This window comes from Boleophthalmus pectinirostris, unplaced genomic scaffold, assembly GCF_026225935.1.
Source record: "Boleophthalmus pectinirostris isolate CB_2022bp ecotype Guang Dong unplaced genomic scaffold, ASM2622593v1 HiC_scaffold_4, whole genome shotgun sequence".
Classification (NCBI taxonomy): Eukaryota; Metazoa; Chordata; class Actinopteri; order Gobiiformes; family Gobiidae; genus Boleophthalmus; species Boleophthalmus pectinirostris.
This window is the reverse complement of record NW_026571353.1, coordinates 37,881,108-37,908,802: the sequence shown is the minus strand read 5'-3', so window position 1 is coordinate 37,908,802 and position 27,695 is coordinate 37,881,108. Positions and strand designations below refer to the sequence as shown.

The 27,695-nt window shown below is 38.1% G+C and overlaps 3 protein-coding genes across 4 annotated transcripts; all 3 read right to left on the bottom strand.

The window, feature by feature from the left end:
* Window positions 1-930: 930 nt before the first annotated feature.
* On the bottom strand, window positions 931-11,193 carry LOC110162098 (class I histocompatibility antigen, F10 alpha chain). The gene is made up of 8 exons (XM_055161262.1): window positions 11,069-11,193; window positions 7,429-7,695; window positions 6,696-6,971; window positions 6,130-6,429; window positions 2,838-2,933; window positions 2,735-2,752; window positions 2,500-2,545; window positions 931-1,658 (listed from the first exon to the last, which is right to left on the bottom strand). Exons 1-8 carry the CDS (start codon window positions 11,124-11,126, stop codon window positions 1,655-1,657), a joined length of 1,065 nt encoding a protein of 354 aa, XP_055017237.1. The 5' UTR covers window positions 11,127-11,193; the 3' UTR covers window positions 931-1,654.
* Window positions 11,194-14,983: 3,790 nt separating this feature from the next.
* LOC129411213 (class I histocompatibility antigen, F10 alpha chain-like) lies at window positions 14,984-23,519 on the bottom strand. 2 transcript variants are annotated; one of them, XM_055161263.1, is made up of 6 exons: window positions 22,820-23,519; window positions 22,282-22,581; window positions 18,310-18,404; window positions 18,208-18,225; window positions 17,973-18,018; window positions 14,984-16,628 (listed from the first exon to the last, which is right to left on the bottom strand). In XM_055161263.1, the coding sequence occupies exons 1-5, from the start codon at window positions 23,073-23,075 to the stop codon at window positions 17,986-17,988; spliced, it is 702 nt and encodes a 233-aa protein (XP_055017238.1). In that variant the 5' UTR covers window positions 23,076-23,519; the 3' UTR covers window positions 14,984-16,628; window positions 17,973-17,985. The 2 variants fall into 2 exon arrangements, with proteins under 2 accessions (XP_055017238.1, XP_055017239.1); XM_055161264.1 differs by lacking the exon at window positions 18,310-18,404.
* Window positions 23,520-23,563: 44 nt separating this feature from the next.
* Window positions 23,564-27,431, bottom strand: LOC129411214 (H-2 class I histocompatibility antigen, K-K alpha chain-like). The gene is made up of 2 exons (XM_055161265.1): window positions 27,284-27,431; window positions 23,564-23,821 (listed from the first exon to the last, which is right to left on the bottom strand). The coding sequence occupies exons 1-2, from the start codon at window positions 27,339-27,341 to the stop codon at window positions 23,580-23,582; spliced, it is 300 nt and encodes a 99-aa protein (XP_055017240.1). The 5' UTR covers window positions 27,342-27,431; the 3' UTR covers window positions 23,564-23,579.
* Window positions 27,432-27,695: the final 264 nt, after the last annotated feature.

Sequence of the window (27,695 nt, the reverse complement as noted above, 5' to 3'; positions counted from 1 at the left end):
GGACTATCTGTCCAGGTTGCCGCACATCGCCAACCTTGGGGAGGAGGGGAATGATGTGACGGAGCGCCTGTGTTGCCCCGTCATCTCCCGACTGGCGCGTCTGCATCTGGCCAAAGAGCGCGACGCTTCCTTCCCTCCCTGTTTTGCAGAGCTAAGCTCCGATAGACTGGTTTATGCAGGACCGCTCGTGTGTCTCGCGGTCCTGTTTTCCCCAACATCTGAACGGTTTCCCGGCTAGTGCGTTCGAGGGTGCACACTCGACGCCGACGCTGCTTTCCTACCTGCAGCAGCCTCCGCGCCGTTCTTGAGTTTAGGGCCAAACCGAGGCACTTCCTGGTTGTGCTTTAAATAGCGCATAGTGGCGCGCTCAAGGGGGACATGTGATCGTGGACTCGACCATTGTGGTCTATTTGGGGTCATTTGTGGGTTTTTGAAGTTGTTTAATGAAACTTATGTTAACCTTATGAGGGGTTCTTTAAGTTATTTTTATTATGTTTATTTCCAAGTTGATTTTGTGTTCCTCAATACAATTTTGCTTATGTTAATTCCTTTAAAACCCCATTTTCGTTAATTGGTTAGCCCGGGGGGAGGGGCTAAGGGGGTATAAAAGGAGGGAGCTCCAGTCATTTGGGGTGGGTATTTGGCCTGACTACGTGGGTGCTGCAACTGTAAGTGATTAGTGTACATATGTTTGTAAATACTTCTGTCTACCACCTCATTTTTTCTTTGTCACTGTAAATATTTCACTCTGCACTTGGAGCTGTGGTGCGAATAAAAACCCACTTAAGTGAAGTTTTTTGACTGAGCCATCATTTTTACATTTATTTCGGACGAACCCGTGACAGACTCGATGGCTCTGCTGACTCAGGTCATTTTCACGTGATATGAGTCGTTGTGTCCAGTGTTAATCACAGATGTTTGGAGAAGATCTTTTTCACCCAAACACATTTTATTGAAAAGGAAAAATGCACAGATGAGTTCAAACAGAGCGTCTACAGTTAATAAGTAAATGAACCTCCACAAAAGTTTAAACAAATCACACAAAAATAAACCAGAATAAAATACTGTTGTAATGGTTGGCGGTTCAAATAAGGGAGACAAAAAGTTCAAAAAAATTAACAGGATTTAGTGATGATGAAAATGTTGCTGGACCAGAGGCTGAGGAAGAGGTAGAGAGCAAAAAAACAAGTCGCATGGGATAAACTGTTGATCTGGCGAGGTGTGCATGATTGAGCCAGTCTTTAATAACGGAGAGGTCTGTAGATGATTGGTGTGTAGTGGGTAGACCAGAGGTGAGGGTGGGACTTTAACAGCACAAATCAGCTCACCTGTTGTAGTTTGGCTAAATCTGTTCTTTATGGTCAGATTGCGTTAAAACAAAACTCAGATTAAAGTCTAACTTGAGTAACAGAGCTTCAGACAGAGCAGTGCCTACAGTTAGCATCACACCCTCAGGAAATGTTGGTGACATCAGCAGCAAAGTGTCAATAAACGACTCGAGTGCCTTAAGAAACCGACTCCAGTCCTAAATATGTAGTGTGTGTGGTTAAGGTGCTCCAGTGGGGCTGATACAGCTACAGTTTGATCCCAGTAGAAAACAGACGATCTGCAATAACGGTGTAAAACAGTGTCTCTGGGTTTGTCCGAGTGAATCTCACCTGTGAACAAACACAAGAGTCAGAAGGACAAATACAGACACACAGGGTCTAGATGGATGGCATAATCTCTGATGGAGACCAGGGGTCTGTAGAACTTTACACTACAGTTTTTGAAATAAATTTCCAAACTTCTGATCCACAAATGTTGAACTTTCCCATTATTTGTTTGGGATCAGCTCTACAAATTTGTTTTTAGGATGGTGCCAAAAATCGAAAGATCAATAGATCACGATCTCTACTTTGGTCGATCTCAATGATAAGGCGAGCGCATTTTAATCAACAGGTCAAACACCAATCATATGTCAGTAAGAGTGTGTGGTGCTGATGGATTTACACTCTCGTTCATGAAAAAGCATCTGGGCCACAGCGTGTCCCTTTGTCTCCTCACATGATCACAAGATTTGATTTAAATCTGCAGAATTTGACTTAAAGTCCAGTGTCTCTCAATATGGGGGGATCTTTTTTTTCCAATATCACCCAAACTCCTTTCTACTGACAACAGTCACGTCTTTGGGGCTGAATAATGGCACCAGGCTCTGAAAAAATCATTCCAACCAAGTTAATTTGTGCAGTTAAGACTTGAACAGTTAAGAAGTGAACTTTGTGTCAGTTTTTGTTTCATGTGGACAGTTCCAGTAATTACAGATTTATTGACCTGGTTTATGGTTCATATCTGTTCCAAACTCCACCTGAGAGTTCTGACCTGCAGCTCAGGTTAAACTAGAGGGATTCTACAATGTGCTGACGTCACATGAACCTCACTTTGAGCAAGACACTTCTGTAGACTTAAAGGAGCAGGTTTGGAGCAGATGATAAACACAGAGTAAAGTGTTAGACTCACCGTGGCTGAGGGTTCAACTCCTGCAGCACCTCCGGCTCACTCGGAGCTACAACACAAAAGTACAGCTCATTACACACAATCAAACACTGCTTCTGCTTCTAGTTTTACTCTGTGAACTCCAGAGAAAGAAGAAAAATCTAATCTGGAAATCAACTAAACACCATTTCTAACTTCTAGTCGTCACAGTCCTGTAATAGTCGCAGTATTAGGAGCAGTAAATGAAAGTGTTACTTACGAGGCGAGGGCTGTTTGTCTGAAACAGAAACAAAAAAAAAACTGTTAGTTTAATGTTTGAAGTTTGTCCAAAATGAGAAGCACATGACTCGATGTTGTGTTACCTCTAAATCTCCAGTACAAGACGAAGGCGACCACAGCGAGGACAACAGCAGCGAGAACAACAGACGCAACAGAGATGAGAACTGTGTGACTCTTCTCTGTGACAGACAGAGGACAACACCACAACACGTCAGTCATGATAAAACACACACACACACACAACACGTCAGTCATGATAAAACACACACACACACAACACGTCAGTCATGATAAAACACACACACACACAACACGTCAGTCATGATAAACACACACACACAACACAGTCAGTCATGATAAAACACACACACACACACACGTCAGTCATGATAAACACACACACACACACAACACGTCAGTCATGATAAAACACACACACACACACAACACGTCAGTCATGATAAAACACACACACACACAACACGTCAGTCATGATAAAAACACACACACACACAACACGTCAGTCATGATAACACACACACACAACACGTCAGTCATGATAAACACACACACACACACAACACGTCAGTCATGATACACACACACACACAGTCACAGATAACACACACACACACAACACGTCAGTCATGATAACACACACACACACACAACACGTCAGTCATGATAAAACACACACACACACAACACGTCAGTCATGATAAAACACACACACACACACAACACGTCAGTCATGATAAAACACACACACACACAACACGTCAGTCATGATAAAACACACACACACACAACACGTCAGTCATGATAAACACACACACACAACACAGTCATGATAAAACACACACACACAACACGTCAGTCATGATAAACACATGATAAAACACACACACACACAACACGTCAGTCATGATAAAACACACACACACACAACAGTCATGATAAAACACACACACACACAACACGTCAGTCATGATAAACACACACACACACACAACACGTCAGTCATAAAACACACACACACACAACACGTCACATAAACACACACACACACACAACACGTCAGTCATGATAAAACACACACACACACACACACACGTCAGTCATGATAAAACACACACACACACACAACACGTCAGTCATGATAAAACACACACACACAAACACGTCAGTCATGATAAAACACACACACACACAACACGTCAGTCATGATAAAACACACACACACACACGTCAGTCATGATCACACACACACACACATCAGTCATGATAAAACACACACACACACAACACGTCAGTCATGATAAAACACACACACACACATCAGTCATGATACAACACACACACACACACACAAACACGTCAGTCATGATAAAACACACACACACACACAACACGTCAGTCATGATAAAACACACACACACACACAACACGTCAGTCATGATAAAACACACACACACACAACACGTCAGTCATGATAAAACACACACACACACAACACGTCAGTCATGATAAAACACACACACACAACACGTCAGTCATGATAAAACACACACACAAACTTTTCGAGTTATTAATATGTAAAGATTTAAACTGTTTAAATGTATTTGTTTATATCACTTCAGTTGTACCAATAAACATTTGGACGAAGAAACCAAATTTGAAAGAATATTATAGATTTAAAGTCTTAAAATGTCATTCAGTGAAATGGGTCACTATTTGCACAAATTATAAATATTGACAAAATCATAAACTTTTCTTTGTGGCATAATTTTAAAAGCCTCGGCATCAACATTTGAAATTATTTTCAGAATTAACACAAAGAACAACTTTTAATGTATTAAATAAAGTCTATTTTATCAATGTCAATGTGTTAAAAGGCCAATTTGAACAATAATCTGAGATCTTTCCTCATGTATCACCTGATGACATCACTGTGTGGACCCTGCAGGACTCTCAAGTGGAAACAAGATTCAGATTTGTCTCTTAGTTTTTGCTGGTGACACTTTTGTCACGAGAAATACAAAAGCCACAGTTTTGGACGACATTTGGTGCAACGTTCAAAATGTGTTTAAAACTGTTATAATTTCAAAAATAAATCTGATATTGGTGTGAACAGTCGACACTGATGCTTGTGTTTTCTCTTTGATGGAGAAAGTATAAACCAGTTTAGAATGAAAATGTTTGAAAAATGTTGTGTTCATTTATTAAACATTTAACTCAAAAATATCTGCATTTCTTTTATAATTTATTTGTATTATTTACTATTCAAATAAAACTATAGATGTTACTATATTAGAGTCATAATTTTCATTTGAAATGTAAAATAATCACACAAATAAAGGAAATTAGGTTTGGTACATTCATGAGTAATAATTCAAAATGCAAATGGACAATAAATATATTAAATGTACAAATATTTAGTGAGATTTGGTTGATTTTTTATCAAGTTAGTTTCAAACAAAAGGACTTTTTTTTATATTTCAGTTGAACCGTTATTCAGTAAAATTGTGATATTATAATGAAATGTATTTTTAAAAGTCTGTTTTTGACATAAAAAAAAAAAAAATTTAAGTAAGAACTTTACAAGAACTTTTAAATGAGGGAAAGTGCTAAGTTTTATCCAGTTTTAAAGTTTTAAAGTGTTTGGGCAAATTTGAAATTCTTCAAAACTTTAAAAAAAAAAAAAAAAAAAAAAAAACTGGCCTACTGTTTATTTTTTGTAGATCTCACGATGTTTTTTCATCATTTTCAAAACTATAGTTTATTTTAAATCTAATTAAATTTTAACAATATGTCTGTTGCACTGAATGACATTTTGAAGACGTCTTTGGCTTTAAATACATTTTCAAGAGGCAAAAAGGATAAAATATACACTTAAATAAACCCAAAAAATCTACACATTTTGCATGTCATTATATTTTCATTTTTTTGAGCATTTGAAAATTGCAAAACGTCACTGACCAATTTCTGTCATTATCTGGTTTATCCAGTTTTCTAAAATCGTCCTGGAATAACTGAGTTAAATGGTCGATATCAAGAACATCGACTGCAGCGTAACAGGGCTGCAGAGTTTGACTAAATACAGGTCACAATATAATGGTAAAAACTAAAAAAATATAACTTTAATTCATCTTTTACTCTAAATGGTAAATCTGGATATAAAGTGTTTTCACCTGTTTTTATCATGTCGTCTTTTATTGTTTTGAAAATATTAAATTTGCTGGTAAAATGCAAGATTAAAACAGCGTCAAAAGTCCCTTTTTTATGTCATGGATGATCTAAAACCTGTTCAGACATGTTTTTGATGAGGGAACAACGTTATAACATGAGAGAAAGATTTAAAAAAGCTGCTCTCACCGTTGGTCAGGATCTTGGTCCGGTCCAGTCTGGTCACATAGTCGTCTTTGACCCCGGACAGCTGGAACACACAGTTGAACTTGTCCCAGTCCTCAGGGGGGACAGAGGACAGGTCCAGGGACACACTGGTCTGGAAGGTCCCGTCTCCGTTGGGCAGGATCTCTCCAGGGTCCACGTCCTCCGTCACCTCCACTCCGTCTTTGGTCCAGAACAGCATGGCTCTGTCGGGGTAGAAGCGTGTGGCGTGGCACGTGACTGGGGCTGAAGAGGACTTCTGCAGCAGGGACACCAGGGGGAGCTCTACACAGCAGCACAACAGTTACACAACCACTCACACATTTACACACAATATACAACAAATATGTAGAAAACTAACGTCCATGAACAGTTTGGACAATTCATTAGAAGACATCAGATACAACAAACACATTTAAGGATTTGACAGAAACTCAAACAAATACTTTCCATCCTCCTGTAGTTTTTATTGTTTTATTCCCTCCAGAGTGAATTACAGGAGACACAAAATAAAGATCTGTTACAGTGTTTTAAAACAACTCGTCTGTTACCTGTCCTCTTCAGAGCGCTCTCTCCGTTGTGCACATGTTTCTTCAGATACTCAGCACAGATGTGAATGATGTAGTTTTTCTCTCTGGCACCCTCTCCTTCCCTCTCCCATTTCTGTTTGGTGACAAAGGCCTGTTGTTTTGGAGCCACAAATGTGTCAGTCTCAAAATCAAATGAAATAAAATCTTCTCCATCAAAAGCGACTTGATCATATCCTTTGATCTCATTAGTCTCATCGTCCCAGTCACAGCCGTACATCATCTGATCAAGATGTTGACCTGAAACAGAAACAAAACAGTTTAAAAGATTCAAACTTCTTCAGGGACATTTATGTTTCTATTTCATTTTTATAAATCACAACTTGTATTTAGGAGTGAAATATTTCCATTTTACAGCTTCAGTTGGTCTGTGTGTGTCTTTTCTCGACTGTTTCATTGTTGTTTGTGTTAAATCTACAACTGTGTGAAGCTCTGGGAGGAAACTGGTGTTGTGATTTTGGGCTCTGTACAAAAAGTGATAAAACAGAATCTGGAAAACAAGTGAACGTAACACAGCCCTGATCCCTGACCAACAAAACTCCACTGCTGCAAACACACACAAAGATTTACATCAAAACTACTTTTTTCTACTTTCATTACAAGGACAAAGAAACTGTCCATAAATATTTCACACTAAATGTGTTTCATTCATAAAAAGATGTTAAATGATCATCTGAAAAGTTCAGATCACACAAACCTCCGGTCACGTTGAGGCGTCGTTTGACATTGTCAATACTGACTTTTCCCACCTGCTCATTCACCAAACTGTTCTGAGTCTGTCTCTCCCAGTACTGAGGATCCTCCTCTGTGATTTTGTTCATCCACTCCTGTTTGGGGACAAATTTCTTTGTGAAACTGTCGTAGTGACAGATCTGGAGGTCGTCCACATATCCAACTGAAATGAACTCTGGGAAGTTTGGGACTTGAGATGAAGACGTCTCAAAATATTTCAAAGTGTGAACCGCTGTGAAAACAAAACAACCATTTCAGAACTCAGTGTAAATGACAGTTAAGATTCTTAGTGAATATTATTAATCACGTTAATTTCAATGAACTCTGCAAAGTTTTGAGATGAATTTACAAAGCAGTTGAGTTTCCAATAATATAGAAGAGCCACCCTCTGATTTTCTGCCTTTTACTCCAAAAACAAACTGGACGATCCGTTACAAAAAGGGCTGTGCGATTAATCGAACCGATATTCAGTCATTTCTAATCCTCAATGATCAGACTGTGTGTTTTTAATGGAGATTTTTGGTGTTAAATGGAACTGATTAAAAGTCTGTATTATTTATATTTATTCAAATTAAGATTAAAGACGTTTGTATTTATTTTAAAGAGACAAAATACAACTGAATCTGATCAATATGAAAAATATATTCATGGAAACACTAAGTAGTATTGATCGTAATTTGTTTTATTGCTGAGTTTAGATTAAAATAAAATAAAACACCACAACCTTAAAGCAACTTTAAATATTACACTATTGTCTGATCTTTGTTCTAATGTTGTTTCCTCGTCACAAACAGACCTGGACTTGTGTTTTGTTTCATTCACACAAGTTTAACACACAAACCTGCACATTTAGTGACTCTATGCACCTTCACTAGAATCACTGTGATGATTTCAGCCTTTGACCATCTCTACTGAACAAAAGTTAAACATGTGGATGAAAACTACCACTTCATGACATCACAAGGTGGAACAGAGCATTTTGAGCTTTTGAGAAGTAGACAGACTAATAATAAATGATTACTAAAACATGTGTGAATGAAACAAAACTAAAATTCCAGGTGTTTTTGAGGAGGAAACAACATTAGAACATTAAGATGGCGGCCAAAATATTAAATTTTTCTTTATTTTAAATCAACGCTGGCAACACAAAATACATTGTTCAACAATGTCAAAGGTGCAACTAAGTTCAAACATTTTTTTTCTTCACAATAATAAACTAAATAAATAATAATAAAATATGATTAATACAAAATGCAGTGCAAGAGGCAGAGCTGCTCGATTATGGAAAAAATCATTATCACGATTATTTTGGTCAATATTGAAATCACGATTATTCAAACGATTCTTTTTTAGTTACATGATGCATTTATTCAGCATGTTACGTGCTGGTGCCCTTTGCGCATCTCATTGCGTGTATTCTTATATTTATGTGTGTTTTGTGGCGTGGTTGTCCGGGTATAAATAGGCCGCCTATCAGTGGCGCGTGCTCTTGCTCCTGCGCTCTCGCTGCGCGCGGCCTCGCCCTCCGCGCACCTGGGCGCGCGCTCGTCGCTTTGCGCGCTCCCTTGTCTTGGCTGCTCGGCGCATGCGCAGACCGCACCTGCCTGTTCGCTGCTGTGAGTCTTTTTGTGTTTGACCTGGTGGGACCGTCTGTTCTGTTTTCATCTTTTGTTTGGTGAAGTTAGTTTTGGGGACATTTTTTTCCTTTAGTTTAGTGATGTCGGTACCGGCTCCTACGGCCCTGTACGGGGTTGACCCGGTGCCACATCCTTTTGTTCTGTTTGGTGCTCACCAGGTCCACCTTTCTGTTGATACTTTGTTTTTGGACACGGGTAAAGTAAATTAAAATTAACTTAAAAATAAAAACAGCTTTTACTTCTGTAACCTTTTCATCTCCTGTGTCCTCTTTAATATGTTTGATCCACCCGGGTCGTAACAAGCATTTCTCTCTCAAAAACAACACTTTGTTACTGATAATTTAAGCAAAACTTTCAAATTGAAAATAAATACAGGAAATATGAACCTTAGAGCAGTTTTGTGATGTATAAAACATAAAATGAATAAAATAAACTTTGAACATGAAATAAGGCAGAAAAACATAAATGTATAAAAAAATAAACCATATATCCAGCTGTTCTACAACCTCTATATTTAAAAAAATAAATAAATAAATATACTTATTTACATAAAAAATATCCCAAAATAAACTTGTTAAGTTAAGTTAAATTGTTTCAAATTGATGATATGAGTTTGAGATCGTTTGACACAAAAATCTAAATCCCGATGAAAATTCAATGAACTGCACAGTCTTAGAAAGAGTCTTTCACATCTGCATAAAATGATTCATTACAACAGTTTGTTTAGATTTAATATGACACAAGACTCTTAAATTACAAAAATCCATTAAGATAAATTTGGAACAAGGGTTTTATATTTGAGAATTTACATTTATGAATAAACTGTTGCTCTGGTAATAAACAAGAATTATAGAAAAGTTCCTTTTTGTTGTCTTGTAAAATGACTCCATATTTTACCTTCTTCTTGGTGACATTTGGTTAAATCTGTGTCATTTTCCACCATCCACATTTGGAACGAGTCCCAAATCGTTCTAATACAGCCACAATAAAAGAACAAATGTTCAACAGTTTCTATTTCACTGGTACAAAATGTGAACTTATTGGTCTCCAAATTAAAACAACTCTTCAAAAAATCATTGCAGGGATAAATATTATTTAACATTTTAAAGTGAGTTTCTTTGACTTTAGGAGAAACTGGAAATAAGAGGTAATTTGTTCTTTTTTATGATATTAACTGGAAAGTTTTTAAGTGCACTAATTCTTTTTAATGGGAGAAGACACAATTTGGTAGTAATAATGTTTCTTAATATTTTATTTGAACATTTTTTTGTCGTTAAATTCATCTATGGTGAGTGAAGAGAATTTTGGTATAATCTCTGTGTCTTTTTTTTTTTACCTTTTTATTATTTATTGGTATTCTTGCTCTTATTTGACTAGTTTTATTGTTTTAATGAAGACTAGTGGAGTTAAGTCGAGCTTTATTTCATACTTCTTTTGGATATGTTTTATTTGTATTGTGCAGCACTTTGGAAACTGTTTTGTTTATGAAATATTTTATATAAATAACGTGGATTGGATAATTCTGTCACAGCTCAACATGTCATTAACTAGACTGAACAATTCCAATGGGACATGGAGGCCAAAACATTTCCCTGCGTAACGAGCCCATGAACTAGTCCAACTAAAGAGTGAACAAGAACAATATTAACAGCCCATTATCCTTTATATGAACAATTTTAATCAAATTTAAGTTGAATAAACAAATATATTTAGTTTTCTGTTCAATTTAAACTGTTGTTATTCTGCGTCTCAAATTGGAAAGTGAAAGTATTTTTATTTTAACTGCGCAATCACGACTGCACAAAACCCAGACTGAACACACAAAAACCCTGTAGAATCTCATTAAAGCTGAACACTAAACTGAACACGGACGCAGTAAACACTATGATAACTCTATTTGTGCTTTTCTAAATCCACGTTTCTTGCTTCTTCTTGGACAAGTGAACGCACAAAAACAGCTTTACTCACTGGCTGTGGCTCCGTGTAGCAGTGTCCCCAGGAGCAGGAGCAGCGCACACGAGTTCATGTTGAAAATCAAATCAAAAATGTAAATAAAAATGTCTCCTGTGTCTGTGTCTCTCTCTCTGTCTCTGTCTCTGTCTGCGGGCTCGACTCAGACACGGGTTTATATAGGCAACTGTGACGTCACGTTTTCGGACCAATCAGAAAATAGAGTCACGTGTTGCTAGGTAGAACAGGTTGGAAAAGGTTGTGGAGCAGCGAAAAACGGAGGAAGTCAAAGTAAAAAAGACGATTAAAACACACAAAAATAAGAGGTCACGTTCGGATAAAGTGACAACACGCGTGATGAAAGTCAGACTTATGCTTCTGTGAGTCAAACTGAGAAATATGAGGTGATTTTTGTCAATTTTTAACGAGCTTAAAGTTGAAATGTTGGTGAGGTTGTGTCTCGATGTGCCACAGGTTCTACTGTGTTTTTAATCCGTGTGTCATTCGTTCATTCGTTTTTCAAAATAAAACCAAAAGTAAGAAAACGAAAAAAACAAAAATTTTCTTCATTATTTGGCTCCAAAATCTAAATGAAAAAATGGATAATGATTCGTTTTACAGTTTTTCGATTTTGTGTTTAAATGAAAAAATGAAAAAAAAAAAAAAGGATTACGTGACTTCCTGTGTCTGCGATTTCGAACTGAACCAGGACTGAACCAGGTCCGGGACCAGACTGAGACCAGGATTGAGATCGAGAACAGGACCAGGACTGAGACCAGGATTGAGACCGGGACCAGGCCAGGACCAGGACCAGAACTGACACCAGGATTGAGACCGAGAACAGGACCAGGACTGAGACCAGGACTAAACCAGGTCCAGGACCAGACCAGGACTGAGACCAGGATTTAGACCGGGACTAGGACCAGAAATGTGACCAGGACTGAGACTAGGACTTAAACCGGGACCAGGACCAGAACTGAGACCAGGATTGAGACCGAGAACAGGACCAGGACTGAGGCCCGGGACCAGACCAGGACCAGACCGTGATTGAAACCAGGACCAGACCGGGACTGAGACCGGGATCAGACCGGGACTGAGACCGGGACCAGACCGGGACTGAGACCGAAACTGAGACCAGGACTGAGACTGGGACCAGACTGTGACCAGACCAGGATTGAGGCTGGGTCCAGACCAGGACTGAGAACAATTTAGTCCTGGTTTAGTCCTGGTTCTGTCCAGCATTGCAGTTTAAGTGGCATAAATGGGAAACGGACGTTATCTGTTTTTTCATTTTTGGTTTTGGAGACAAATAATCAAGAAAATAGGTGTTGGGTTTTTTTTGTTTGTTATTTTTTCTAACTTTTGGTTTTATATTAAAAAAACAAATAAACGAATGATGCACAGATTATGTTCGTCTGGTCTGGTCCTTTAATATTTTTCCTCCCAGCAACGCGCGATACTCACATTTGTACTGAGTAAAANATTCTCACTCGTTTCTCCCTCGCGGTTTTAAACCAATCAGAAAATAGCAACGAGAGGCAGCGTCATGTGTTACTAGGTAGAAGAGACTGGAAAAGGTTGTAGAGAAAGTGAAAGTAAAAAGCAGAGGTCGTACAGGAGGCAAAAATTCTCCTGTAATGTTACTTCAAAATAATATTACTCAAGTAGAAGTGCAAAGTAGTGGGCTGAAAATCACTCAAGTAAGAAGTAAAAATATATTTGGGTAAAGCACTACTCAAGTAAAAGTAACTTAAAGAGTAACTGTCTGGACGTAACATCTGATTTATAATTTAAAGTGAATGTTCAAATCATTTCATATTGTCACATGAAGCTTTTGTCACTTCAGACTCACTCACAGTGGGAAGAGGAAGCACAACTTTTACTCGAGTAAGAATACTGTTACTCCAGTTAAAATATTACTCAAGTATGCTGCTAGAAAAGTACAATTTCTTTTAAAACTGACTCAAGTAAATGTAATTCATGTTTGGATAAAGTCCTTGCACACGTTATGAAAGTCAGACTTCTGCTGTTGTGAGTCAAACAGTGAAATGTGACGTTATTTTCTTCAACTTTAATGATCTTAAAGTCGATTTTCTTCCACCTTTTCTCTTTCAAACGCTCCTCTTACTGGTCCCGTCGCTAAATGACCTCCTCAGACGAATCTTTTCACGGTTCAGGACTTGATCTGGACTGTTTTACCTCACGGAGAACTCTTTGGCTGGTTCAGTCTTGGTCTAGTTCTGGTCTAGTCCTGGTCTAGTGCTGTTCGAGTCCTAGTCCTGGTTCTGTCCTGGTCTAGTCCTGGTTTGGTCCCGGTTCAGCCCTGGTTTCGTCCTGATCTAATCTCGGTCTAATCCTGGTTCAGGTTTGGTCTGGTCTTTGTCTGGTTCTGGTCTAGTAATGGTTCAGTCCAGGTCCAGTACTGTTGTAGTCTTGGTTCGGTCCTTCTTCAGCCCTGTTTTAGTCCTGATCTAGTTCTGTTCTAGTCCTGGTTTAGTCCTGGTCTAGTCCTGGTTTAGTTCTGGCATAGTCTTGGTCTAGTCCTGGTTTACTTCTGGTCTGGTCCTGGCGTAGTCCTTGTTTGGTCCTGTTTCAACCCTGGTTTAGTCCTGATCTACTCGCGGTCTAATGCTGGTTATGGCCTGGTCTAGTCTTTGTCTAGTTCTGGTCCAGTCCTGGTTTAATTCTGGTCTAGTCTGTCTTTAGTCCTGATCTAGTTCTGGTTTAGTCTTGGTCTAGTCCTGGTCTAATCCTGGTCTAGTCTAGTTCTGGTCTAGTCCTGATCTAGTTCTGGTGTAGTCCTGGTCTATTCCTGGTCTCGTTCTGGTTTAGTCCTGGTTTAATTCTGGTCTAGTTCTGGTCTAATCCTGGTCTAGTTCCGGTTTAGTCCTGGTTTAATTCTGGTCTAGTTCTGGTCTAATCCTGATCTAGTTCTGGTATAGTCCTGGTCTAATTCTTCTCTAGTTTTGGTTTAGTCTTGGTCTAGTCTTGCTCTAGTCCTAGTCTAGTCCTGGTCTAGTCCCGATCTAGATCTGGTCTAGTCCTGGTCTAGTCCAGCTCTAGTCCTGTTTTAATCCGGCTCTAGTCCTAATCGAGTACTGGTCTAATCTGGCTCTAGTCCTGGTGTAGTCCTGATCTAATCTGGCTCTAGTCCGGCTCTAGTCCTGCTCTAATCCTGGTCTAGTTCTGGTTTAGTCCTGGTCTAGTCCTGCTCTAGTCCTGGTCTAAGTCCTGGTCTAGTCCTGGCCTAATCTGGCTCTAGTCCTGGTCTAGTCCTGGTCTAATACTGCTCTAGTCCTGGTCTAGTCCTGGTATAGTTCTGATCTAGTCCTGGTCTAGTCTGGTCTAGTTCTGGTTTAGTCCTGGTCTAGTATTGCTCTAGTCCTGGTCTAATCCTGGTCTAGTCCTGCTCTAGTCCTGGTCTAGTCTGGTCTAGTTCTGGTCTAGTCCTGGTCTAGTTCTGGTCTAGTCCTGGTCTAGTCTAGTTCTGGTCTAGTCCTGGTCTAGTCCCTAGTCTGGTCTAGTCCTGGTCTAGTCTAGTCCTGGTCTAGTCCTGGTCTAGTCTAGTCTGGTCCTGGTCTAGTCCTGGTCTAGTTCTGGTCTAGTCCTGGTCTAGTTCCTGGTCTAGTCCTGGTCTAGTCTAGTCCTGGTCTAGTTCTGGTCTAGTCTAGTCCTGGTCTAGTCCTGGTCTAGTCCTGGTCTAGTCCTGGTCTAGTTCTGGTCTAGTCTCTGGTCTAGTCCTGGTCTGGTCTAGTCCTGGTCTAGTTCTGGTCTAGTTCTGGTCTAGTCCTGGTCTAGTCCTGGTCTGGTCGTGTGGATAAATCTTTACATCATAAAGTGACATCTGGACTCGATGGCTCTGCTGACTCAGGTCATTTTCACGTGATACGAGTCGTTGTGTCCAGCGTTAATCACAGATGTTTGGAGACGATCTTTTTCACCCAAACACATTTTATTGAAAAGCAAAAATGCACAGATGAGTTCAAACAGCGTCTACAGTTAATAAGTAAATGAACCTTCACAAAAGTTTAAACAAATCACACAAAAATAAACCAGAATAAAATAAAACCCACAAACTGATCACAACGATTTTGAAATAAATTAAAAAAGAAAATCACAACTTTTTCACAACGGAGAAAAACAGCATTGACGACTGATGACGCATGGATGTCTATGGTGGAATGTTCAGCGGTTACCGTGGTGACACAACGCACACATCAGCAAACACTGTCGAGAAAGATTTTAAACGGTGTGAAAACTCAAGAAAAAAATAAAACAAAATGGATTTAAAGAGCAAATTTTCAGGAAATACGTGTGTCATTTGTTCATTCGTTTTTCAAAATAAAACCAAAAATAAGAAAATGAAATAAAACAACTATTTTCTTCATTATTTGTTTCCAAAACCAAAATGAAAAAATGAATCACGGCTGTTTCCCGTTTACGCGACTAAACCAGGACTTGAACCAGGACTAAACCAGGACTAAACCAGGACTGAGTGTTGGGACGGACCCGGAGGTGCATCTACACAGACTGTTAGGTGATCAGGACTGAGACCGGAACCAGACTAGGACTGAGACTAGGACTGAGACCAGGACTGAGACCAGGACTGAGATCAGATCAGGACCAGTCTGTGATTTGAGACCGGGACTGAGTGCGGGACCAGGACCAGGACTGAGACCGGAACCAGATTGGAACCAGGCCGGGATTGAGACCGGAACTGAGACCAGAACCAGACTGGAACCAGACCAGGACTGAGACCGGAACCGAGACCGGGACCGAGACCGGGACTCAGACTGGAACCAGACCGGGATTGAGACCGGGATTGAGACCAGAACCAGACTGGGACTGAGACCAGACTGGAACCAGAAAGGGACTGAGACCGGAACCAGACCTGGACCAGACCAGGACCAGACAGAGACCTGGACTGGGACCAAACCAGGACTGAAAACTGTTCAGTCCTGGTTCAGTCCGTATGCGGTGCAAAAGTCCATTATCCATTTTTTCCATTTTTCATTTAAACACAAAATCGAAAACTGAAAAAACGAATCATTATCTGTTTTTTTCTCATTTTAGTTTTGGAGACAAATAATGAAGAAAATAGTTGTTTTTTTTGGTTTTCTTATTTTTGGTTTTATATTGAAAAAAGAATAAACGAACGACACACGGGTTGAAATTTGCTGCGATCTTTCCAAATCTCTTCCACATTTCACATCAGCCCCAAAGCAAAAGAGCAGAGATCATGAAGAACCTGATGCCCCGCCCTGTCCCCAGGTTTAACTTTAACATGAATGAGGCCTTTAAACAACCGCTCCAGGAAAAGTCCAAGGAAAGAAACGTGTCCTCTGCATTTGACCCATCCTTCAGTGTCTCTGGGTTAAACCTGTCAGGATCCTGGTGTGGAGAACACAAACACATTCTAGATCTGAGCCAAGAGCAGTGCTAACCACTCTGCCACACAATAATGTCACATTTATAAGATTTAACAAGGAGAAAGTTTGGATTTCATATGAAAGCGAGAAAACCCATGAAGCGTCAGGACGGAGCGCTGATTTGTCCGATTTGTCCGAGTGAATGTCACCTGTGAACAAACACAAGAGTCAGAAGCAGAAATACAGGTCACTAGGGATGCAACGATATTCGATATAATATTGAATCGTTCGATACTGGTCTCAAAATTCAGTCCACGTGTTCTTTCGATACACGTGTCGCTCCATGCCCACTGTCATTTATAGGGATTTATAGCTGAAATATTCTAACAGAGGAGGGTTTTATGTTTCAGTCACTTTTTATTTTACGTTGATAGACCCACGAATGACAAAGATATTCACTTTTAAACACTTTAGAACAGGGGTGTCAAACTCATTTTGGTCCGGGGGCCGTATCCAACCGACTTTGATCCCCAAGGGGCCGGATCAGAAAACTCATGTTAGATAAACCCCAAAAATAACAATAAGTTCAAATATTTTTGCAGAGAAACACAAATCTATTACAGAAATCTTTTTTAATTGATGAACTCTTATTTTTTTATTTATTTTTTTTTAACATATATTATGAACAACCTGAAACTTTAAGAAAAATGTAATTTCAACACAATGTTTTAACAAGAACTTGTATGTAAATAGGAATAAATCAATTTTTCTTGTAAAATTCTGCACTCGGCTCCACTTTTCTCATGTTTGACATTTTTCTGATGAGGGTGTCACGGTCAACAGTCAAAACGATCGTCCTTTAAGAGCGTTTGGAAAGAGACAAGTCTTCATTTGTGCTGCTCTGGTGGGAGGGGCCACGTACAGAGACGCTGGAGACGCTGCTGTGATAAACACCACAGAAAATTAACAAGATTTTAATAGAAAATATAATTAAAATATTTTAGTAGAACATCAGCCGAGGGCCAGATTAAAGGTGTTGGAGGGCCGGATCTGGCCCCCGGGCCTTATGTTTGACACCTGTGAGTTAGAATCAGCTTGAATTGAATGTACATGCACACCAGAAGTGACTATTTCTCACTCTATCTCATATGTTTTACTCAGAAAATGGTCTGAGACATTTCTGTGTAATATAACACAGGCACCGATTTTTTGGCCCCTATGCTCCTGTATCTGATCTTTTAATGACAGTCTGAACCACACAGATCCGATTTTTTTTCAAATGTGACCCAGGACACTTGGATATGTGCTCCTAAAACCGATACATATCTGATCTTTTGACATGCGACTTCAGTCTGAACGGTCAAAGTGCATTCATCCACCTACACGTTATCAACAAGACACAAACGTCACTATTCTGCGTTGAAGTAGGCGGCTGTTGTGCGGTAACAAGCACCTGACGTCACATGGACGTCACTTTGAGCAAGACACTTCTGTAGACTTAAAGGAGCAGGTTTGGAGCAGATGATAAACACAGAGTAAAGTGTTAGACTCACCGTGGCTGAGGGTTCAACTCCTGCAGCACCTCCTTCTCACTCGGAGCTACAACACAAAAGTACAGCTCATTACACACAATCAAACACTGCTTCTGCTTCTAGTTTTACTCTGTGAACTCCAGAGAAAGAAGAAAAATCTATTCTGGAAATCAACTAAACACCATTTCTAACTTCTAGTCGTCACAGTCCTGTAATAGTCGCAGTATTAGGAGCAGTAAATGAAAGTGTTACTTACGAGGCGAGGGCTGTTTGTCTGAAACAGAAACAAAAAAAAACTGTTAGTTTAATGTTTGAAGTTTGTCCAAAATGAGAAGCACATGACTCGATGTTGTGTTACCTCTAAATCTCCAGTACAAGACGAAGGCACCACAGCGAGGACAACAGCAGCGAGAACAACAGACGCAACAGAGATGAGAACTGTGTGACTCTTCTCTGTGACAGACAGAGGACAACACCACAACACGTCAGTCATGATAAAACACACACACACACACAACACGTCAGTCATGATAAAACACACACACACACACAACACGTCAGTCATGATAAAACACACACACACACAACACGTCAGTCATGATAAAAAACACACACACACACAACACGTCAGTCATGATAAAACACACACACACACAACACGTCAGTCATGATAAAACACACACACACACAACACGTCAGTCATGATAAAACACACACACACACAACACGTCAGTCATGATAAAACACACACACACACACAACACGTCAGTCATGATAAAACACACACACACACAACACGTCAGTCATGATAAAACACACACACACACAACACGTCAGTCATGATAAAACACACACACACACAACACGTCAGTCATGATAAAACACACACACACACAACACGTCAGTCATGATAAAACACACACACACACACAACACGTCAGTCATGATAAAACACACACACACACACAACACGTCAGTCATGATAAAACACACACACACACACAACACGTCAGTCATGATAAAACACACACACACACAACACGTCAGTCATGATAAAAAACACACACACACACACAACACGTCAGTCATGATAAAACACACACACACACAACACGTCAGTCATGATAAAACACACACACACACACAACACGTCAGTCATGATAAAACACACACACACACACAACACGTCAGTCATGATAAAACACACACACACAACACGTCAGTCATGATAAAAACACACACACACACACAACACGTCAGTCATGATAAAACACACACACACACACAACACGTCAGTCATGATAAAACACACACACACACACACGTCAGTCATGATAAAACACACACACACACACAACACGTCAGTCATGATAAAACACACACACACACAACACGTCAGTCATGATAAAACACACACACACAACACGTCAGTCATGATAAAACACACACACACAACACGTCAGTCATGATAAAACACACACACACAACACGTCAGTCATGATAAAACACACACACACACAACACGTCAGTCATGATAAAACACACACACACACAACACGTCAGTCATGATAAAACACACACACACACACAACACGTCAGTCATGATAAAACACACACACACACAACACGTCAGTCATGATAAAAACACACACACACACAACACGTCAGTCATGATAAAACACACACACACACAACACGTCAGTCATGATAAAACACACACACACACACAACACGTCAGTCATGATAAAACACACACACACACAACACGTCAGTCATGATAAAACACACACACACACACACAACACGTCAGTCATGATAAAACACACACACACACACAACACGTCAGTCATGATAAAACACACACACACACACACACACACGTCAGTCATGATAAACACACACACACACAACACGTCAGTCATGATAAAACACACACACACACACACAACACGTCAGTCATGATAAAACACACACACACACACACAACACGTCAGTCATGATAAAACACACACACACAACACGTCAGTCATGATAAAAACACACACACACACAACACGTCAGTCATGATAAAACACACACACACACAACACGTCAGTCATGATAAAACACACACACACACACAACACGTCAGTCATGATAAAACACACACACACACACAACACGTCAGTCATGATAAAACACACACACACAACACGTCAGTCATGATAAAACACACACACACACAACACGTCAGTCATGATAAAACACACACACACACAACACATCAGTCATGATAAAACACACACACACAACACGTCAGTCATGATAAAACACACACACACAACACGTCAGTCATGATAAAACACACACACACACAACACGTCAGTCATGATAAAACACACACACACAGACACATAAACGATTATTTTATTTTTGGGTAAATGATGTGACGTTGGCATTTTTCTAGTTATTAATATCTAAAGGTTTAAACTGTTTAAATGTATTTGTTTATATGTATTTGTATTGTATGTATATGTATGTATATGTATTTGTTTCATTTGTACAAATAAACATTTGGATGAAGAAAAAACAAATTTGAAAGAATTTTATAGATTTAAAGTCTTAAAATGTCATTCAGTGAAATGGGTCACTATTTGCACAAATTATAAATATTGACAAAATCATAAACTTTTCTTTGTGGCATAATTTTAAAAGCCTCGGCATCAACATTTGAAATTATTTTCAAAATGAACACAAAGAACAACTTTTAATGTATTAAATAAAGTCTATTTTATCAATGTCAATGTGTTAAAAGGCCAATTTGAACAATAATCTGAGATCTTTCCTCATGTATCACCTGATGACATCACTGTGTGGACCCTGCAGGACTCTCAAGTGGAAACAAGATTCAGATTTGTCTCTTAGTTTTTGCTGGTGACACTTTTGTCACGAGAAATACAAAAGCCACAGTTTTGGACGACATTTGGTGCAACGTTCAAAATGTGTTTAAAACTGTTATAATTTCAAAAATAAATCTGATATTGGTGTGAACAGTCGACACTGATGCTTGTGTTTCTCTTTGATGGAGAAAGTATAAACCAGTTTAGAATGAAAATGTATGAAAAATGTGTTGTGAAAAATTTCATTTATTAAACATTTAACTCAAAAATATCTGCATTTTCTTTACAATTTTATTTGTATTATTTACTATTCAAATAAAACTATAGATGTTACTATATTAGAGTCATAATTTTCATTTAAAATGTAAAATAATCACATAAATAAAGGAAATTAGGTTTGGTACATTCATGAGTAATAATTCAAAATGCAAATGGACAATAAATATATTAAATGTACAAATATTTGTGAGATTTGGTTGATTTTTTATCAAGTTAGTTTCAAACAAAAGGACTTTTTTTATATTTCAGTTGAACCGTTATTCAGTAAAATTGTGATATTATAATGAAATGTATTTTTAAAAGTCTGTTTTGACATAAAAAAAATAAATAAATTTAAGTAAGAACTTTACAAGAACTTTTAAAGAGGGAAAGTGCTAACATGCTTAAGTTTTATCCAGTTTTAAAGTGTTTTACTCTTTTTATGAAAAAAATTAAAATAAAAATTGGTTCCAGAGTCAAGAGTTAATTATTTGGGCAAATTGTGAAATTCTCCAAAACTTTAAGAAAAAAAAAAAAAAACTGGCCTACTGTTTATTTGTAGATCTCACGTGTTTTTCATCATTTTCAAAACTATAATTTATTTTAAATCTAATTAAATTTTAACAATATGTCTGTTGCACTGAATGACATTTTGAAGACGTCTTTGGCTTTAAATACATTTTCAAGAGGCAAAAAGGATAAAATATACACTTAAATAAACCCAAAAAATCTACACATTTTGCATGTCATTATATTTTAATTTTTTGAGCATTTGAAAATTGCAAAACGTCACTGACCAATTTCTGTCATTATCTGGTTTATCCAGTTTTCTAAAATCGTCCTGGAATAACTGAGTTAAATGGTCGATATCAAGAACATCGACTGCAGCGTAACAGGGCTGCAGAGTTTGACTAAATACAGGTCACAATATAATGGTAAAAACTAAAAAAATATAACTTTAATTCATCTTTTACTCTAAATGGTAAATCTGGATATAAAGTGTTTTCATCTGTTTTTATCATGTCGTCTTTTATTGTTTTGAAAATATAAAATTTGCTGGTAAAATGCAAGATTAAAACAGAGTCAAAAGTCCCTTTTTTATGTCATGGATGATCTAAAACCTGTTCAGACATGTTTTTGATGAGGGAACAACGTTATAACATGAGAGAAAGATTTAAAAAAGCTGCTCTCACCGTTGGTCAGGATCTTGGTCCGGTCCAGTCTGGTCACATAGTCGTCTTTGACCCCGGACAGCTGGAACACACAGTTGAACTTGTCCCAGTCCTCAGGGGGGACAGAGGACAGGTCCAGGGACACACTGGTCTGGAAGGTCCCGTCTCCGTTGGGCAGGATCTCTCCAGGGTCCACGTCCTCCGTCACCTCCACTCCGTCTTTGGTCCAGAACAGCATGGCTCTGTCGGGGTAGAAGCGTGTGGCGTGGCACGTGACTGGGGCTGAAGAGGACTTCTGCAGCAGGGACACCAGGGGGAGCTCTACACAGCAGCACAACAGTTACACAATATACAACAAATATGTAGAAAACTAACATCCATGAACAGTTTGGACAATTCATTAGAAGACATCAGATACAACAAACAAATTTAAGAGAGAAAATCACACAAATATTTTCCATCCTCCTGTAGTTTTTATTGTTTTATTCCCTCCAGAGTGAATTACAGGAGACACAAAATAAAGATCTGTTACAGTGTTTTAAAACAACTCGTCTGTTACCTGTCCTCTTCAGAGCGCTCTCTCCGTTGTGCACATGTTTCTTCAGATAATCAGCACAGATGTGAATGATGTAGTTTTTCTTTTGAGCAGCAACTCCACTGCTCTCCCATTTCTGTTTGGTGACAAAGGCCTGTTGTTTTGCAGCCACAAAAGTTTCAGTCTCAAAATCAAAAGAAATAAAATCTTCTCCATCAAAAGCACGTTGATCATATCCTTTGATCTCATTAGTTTCATCGTCCCAGTCACAGCCGTACATCCACTGATCAAGATGTTGATCTGAAACAGAAACAAAACAGTTTAAAAGATTCAAACTTCTTCAGGGACATTTATGTTTCTATTTCATTTCTATAAATCACAACTTGTATTTAGGAATGAAATATTTCCATTTTACAGCTTCAGTTGGTCTGTGTGTGTCTTTTCTCGACTGTTTCATTGTTGTTTGTGTTAAATCTACAACTGTGTGAAGCTCTGGGAGGAAACTGGTGTTGTGATTTTTGGCTCTGTACAAAAAGTGATAGAACAGAATCTGGAAAACAAGTGAACGTAACACAGTCCTGATCCCTGACCAACAAAACTCCACTGCTGCAAACACACACAAAGATTTACATCAAAACTACTTTTTTCTACTTTCATTACAAGGACAAAGAAACTGTCCATAAATATTTCACACTAAATGTGTTTCATTCATAAAAAGATGTTAAATGATCATCTGAAAAGTTCAGATCACACAAACCTCCAGTCACGTTGAGGACGTCGTTTCTCAATTTCTATTTGGGACTTTTCCCACCTGCTCATTCCCCAAATTGATCTGAGTGTTCCTCTCCCAGTACTGAGGATCCTCCTCTGTGAGTTTGTTCATCCACTCCTGTTTGGGGACAAATTTCTTTGTGAAACTGTCGTAGTGAGTGATCTGGAGGTCGTCCACATATCCAACTGCAATGAACTCTGGGAAGTTTGGGACTTGAGATGAAGAAGTGTCAAAATATTTCAAAGTGTGAACCGCTGTGAAAACAAAACAACCATTTCAGAACTCAGTGTAAATGACAGTTAAGATTCTTAGTGAATATTATTAATCACGTTAATTTCAATGAACTCTGCAAAAGTTTTGAGATGAATTTACAAAGCAGTTGAGTTTCCAATAATATAGAAGAGCCACCCTCTGATTTTCTGCCTTTTACTCCAAAAACAAACTGGACGATCCGTTACAAAAAGGGCTGTGCGATTAATCGAACCGATATTCAGTCATTTCTAATCCTCAATGATCAGACTGTGTGTTTTTAATGGAGATTTTTGGTGTTAAATGGAACTGATTAAAAGTCTGTATTGTTTATATTTATTCAAATTAAGATTAAAGACGTTTGTATTTGTTTTAAAGAGACAAAATACAACTGAATCTGATCAATATGAAAAATATATTCATGGAAACACTAAGTAGTATTGATCGTAATTTGTTTTATTGCTGAGTTTAGATTAAAATAAAATAAAACACCTACAACCTTAAAGCAACCTTAAATATTACACTATTGTCTGATCTTTGTTCTAATGTTGTTTCCTCGTCACAAACAGACCTGGACTTGTGTTTTGTTTCATTCACACAAGTTTAACACACAAACCTGCACATTTAGTGACTCTATGCACCTTCACTAGAATCACTGTGATGATTTCAGCCTTTGACCATCTCTACTGAACAAAAGTTAAACATGTGGATGAAAACTACCACTTCATGACATCACAAGGTGGAACAGAGCATTTTGAGCTTTTAGAAGTAGACAGACTAATAATAAATGATTACTAAAACATGTGTGAATGAAACAAAACTAAAATTCCAGGTGTTTTTGAGGAGGAAACAACATTAGAACATTAAGATGGCGGCCAAAATATTTAATTTTTCTTTATTTTAAATCAACGCTGGCAACACAAAATACATTGTTCAACAATGTCAAAGGTGCAACTAAGTTCAATACTTTATTTTTCACAATAATAAACTAAATAAATAATAATAAAATATGATTAATACAAAATGCAGTGCAAGAGGCAGAGCTGCTATTATGGAAAAAATCATTATACGATTATTTTGTCAAATGAAATCACGATTATTGAAGTTACAGAGCAATTCAGCAGTTAGCATTGCGTGATTATGGAAAAATTTATCACTGATTCATGGTCTTATTTGAATCAATTACGATTATTTAAACGATTCATTCTTTTTACATATTTTATTCAGCATGTTTTTTGCATTGCATGTGTGCTTGCGCATCTGCCTTTGCGTGTATTGCGCATCTATTGCGTGTATTCTTATATTTATGTGTGTTTTGTGGCGTGGTTGTCCGGGTATAAATAGGCCGCCTATCAGTGGCGCGTGCTCTTGCTCCTGCGCTCTCGCTGCGCGCGGCCTCGCCCTCCGCGCACCTGGGCGCGCGCTCGTCGCTTTGCGCGCTCCCTTGTCTTGGCTGCTCGGCGCATGCGCAGACCGCACCTGCCTGTTCGCTGCTGTGAGTCTTTTTGTGTTTGACCTGGTGGGACCGTCTGTTCTGTTTTCATCTTTTGTTTGGTGAAGTTAGTTTTGGGGACATTTTTTTCCTTTAGTTTAGTGATGTCGGTACCGGCTCCTACGGCCCTGTACGGGGTTGACCCGGTGCCACATCCTTTTGTTCTGTTTGGTGCTCACCAGGTCCACCTTTCTGTTGATACTTTGGACACGGTTTTTAGCACGTTTTAAAGTAAATTAAAATTTACTTAAAAATAAAAATAACTTTTACTGTTGTAACCTTTTCATCTCCTGTGTCCTCTTTAATATGTTTGATCCACCCGGGTCGTAACAAGCATTTCTCTCTCAAAAACAACACTTTGTTACTGATAATTTAAGCAAAACTTTCAAATTGAAAATAAATACAGGAAATATGAACCTTAGAGCAGTTTTGTGATGTATAAAACATAAAATGAATAAAATAAACTTTGAACATGAAAAAAGGCAGAAAAACATAAATGTATAAAAAATAAACTATATATCCAGCTGTTTCCATATTTAAAAATAAAATAAATATACTTATTTATATAAAAAATATCCCAAAATAAACTTTGTTAAGTTAAATTGTTTCAAATTGATGATATGAGTTTGAGATCGTTTGACACAAAAATCAAAATCCCGATGAAAATTCAATGAACTGCACAGTCTTAGAAAGAGTCTTTCACATCTGCATAAAATGATTCATTACAACAGTTTGTTTAGATTTAATATGACACAAGACTCTTAAATTACAAAAATCCATTAAGATAAATTTGGAACAAAGGTTTTATATTTGAGAATTTACATTTATGAATAAACTGTTGCTCTGGTAATAAACAAGAATTATAGAAAAGTTCCTTTTTGTTGTCTTGTAAAATGACTCCATATTTTACCTTCTTCTTGGTGACATTTGGTTAAATCTGTGTCATTTTCCACCATCCACATTTGGAACGAGTCCCAAATCGTTCTAATACAGCCACAATAAAAGAACAAATGTTCAACAGTTTCTATTTCACTGGTACAAAATGTGAACTTATTGGTCTCCAAATTAAAACAACTCTTCAAAAAATCATTGCAGGGATAAATATTATTTAACATTTTAAAGTGAGTTTCTTTGACTTTAGGAGAAACTGGAAATAAGAGGTAATTTTTTATTTTTTTTTATGATATTAACTGGAAAGTTTTTAAGTGCACTAATTCTTTTTAATGGGAGAAGATACAATTTGGTAGTAATAATGTTTCTTAATATTTTATTTGAACATTTTTTGTCGTTAAATTCATCTATGGTGAGTAAAGAGGTATAATCTCTGTGTCTTTTATTTTCATGTTTTTTATTATTTATTGGTATTCTTGCTCTTATTTGACTAGTTTTATTGTTTTAATGAAGACTAGTGGAGTTAAGTCGAGCTTTATTTTATACTTCTTTTGGATATGTTTTATTTGTATTGTGCAGCACTTTGGAAACTGTTTTGTTTATGAAATATTTTATATAAATAACGTGGATTGGATAATTCTGTCACAGCTCAACATGTCATTAACTAGACTGAACAATTCCAATGGGACATGGAGGCCAAAACATTTCCCTGCGTAACGAGCCCATGAACTAGTCCAACTAAAGAGTGAACAAGAACAATATTAACAGCTCATTATCCTTTATATGACCAACTTTAATCGAATTTAAGTGGATTAAACAATATTTTAGATTTTCTGTTCAATTTAAACTGTTGTTATTCTGCGTCTCAAATTGGAAAGTGAAAGTATTTTTATTTTAACTGCGCAATCACGACTGCACAAAACCCAGACTGAACACACAAAAACCCTGTAGAATCTCATTAAAGCTGAACACTAAACTGAACACGGACGCAGTAAACACTATGATAACTCTATTTGTGCTTTACTAAATCCACGTTTCTTGCTTCTTCTTGGACAAGTGAACGCACAAAAACAGCTTTACTCACTGGCTGTGGCTCCGTGTAGCAGTGTCCCCAGGAGCAGGAGCAGCGCACACGAGTTCATGTTGAAAATCAAATCAAAAATGTAAATAAAAATGTCTCCTGTGTCTGTGTCTCTCTCTCTCTCTGTCTCTGTCTCTGTCTGCGGACTCGACTCAGACGCGAGTTTATATAGGCAACTGTGACGTCACGTTTTCGGACCAATCAGAAAATAGAGTCACGTGTTGCTAGGTAGAACAGGTTGGAAAAGGTTGTGGAGCAGCGAAAAACGGAGGAAGTCAAAGTAAAAAAGACGATTAAAACACACAAAAATAAGAGGTCACGTTCGGATAAAGTGACAACACGCGTGATGAAAGTCAGACTTATGCTTCTGTGAGTCAAACTGAGAAATATGAGGTGATTTTTGTCAATTTTAACG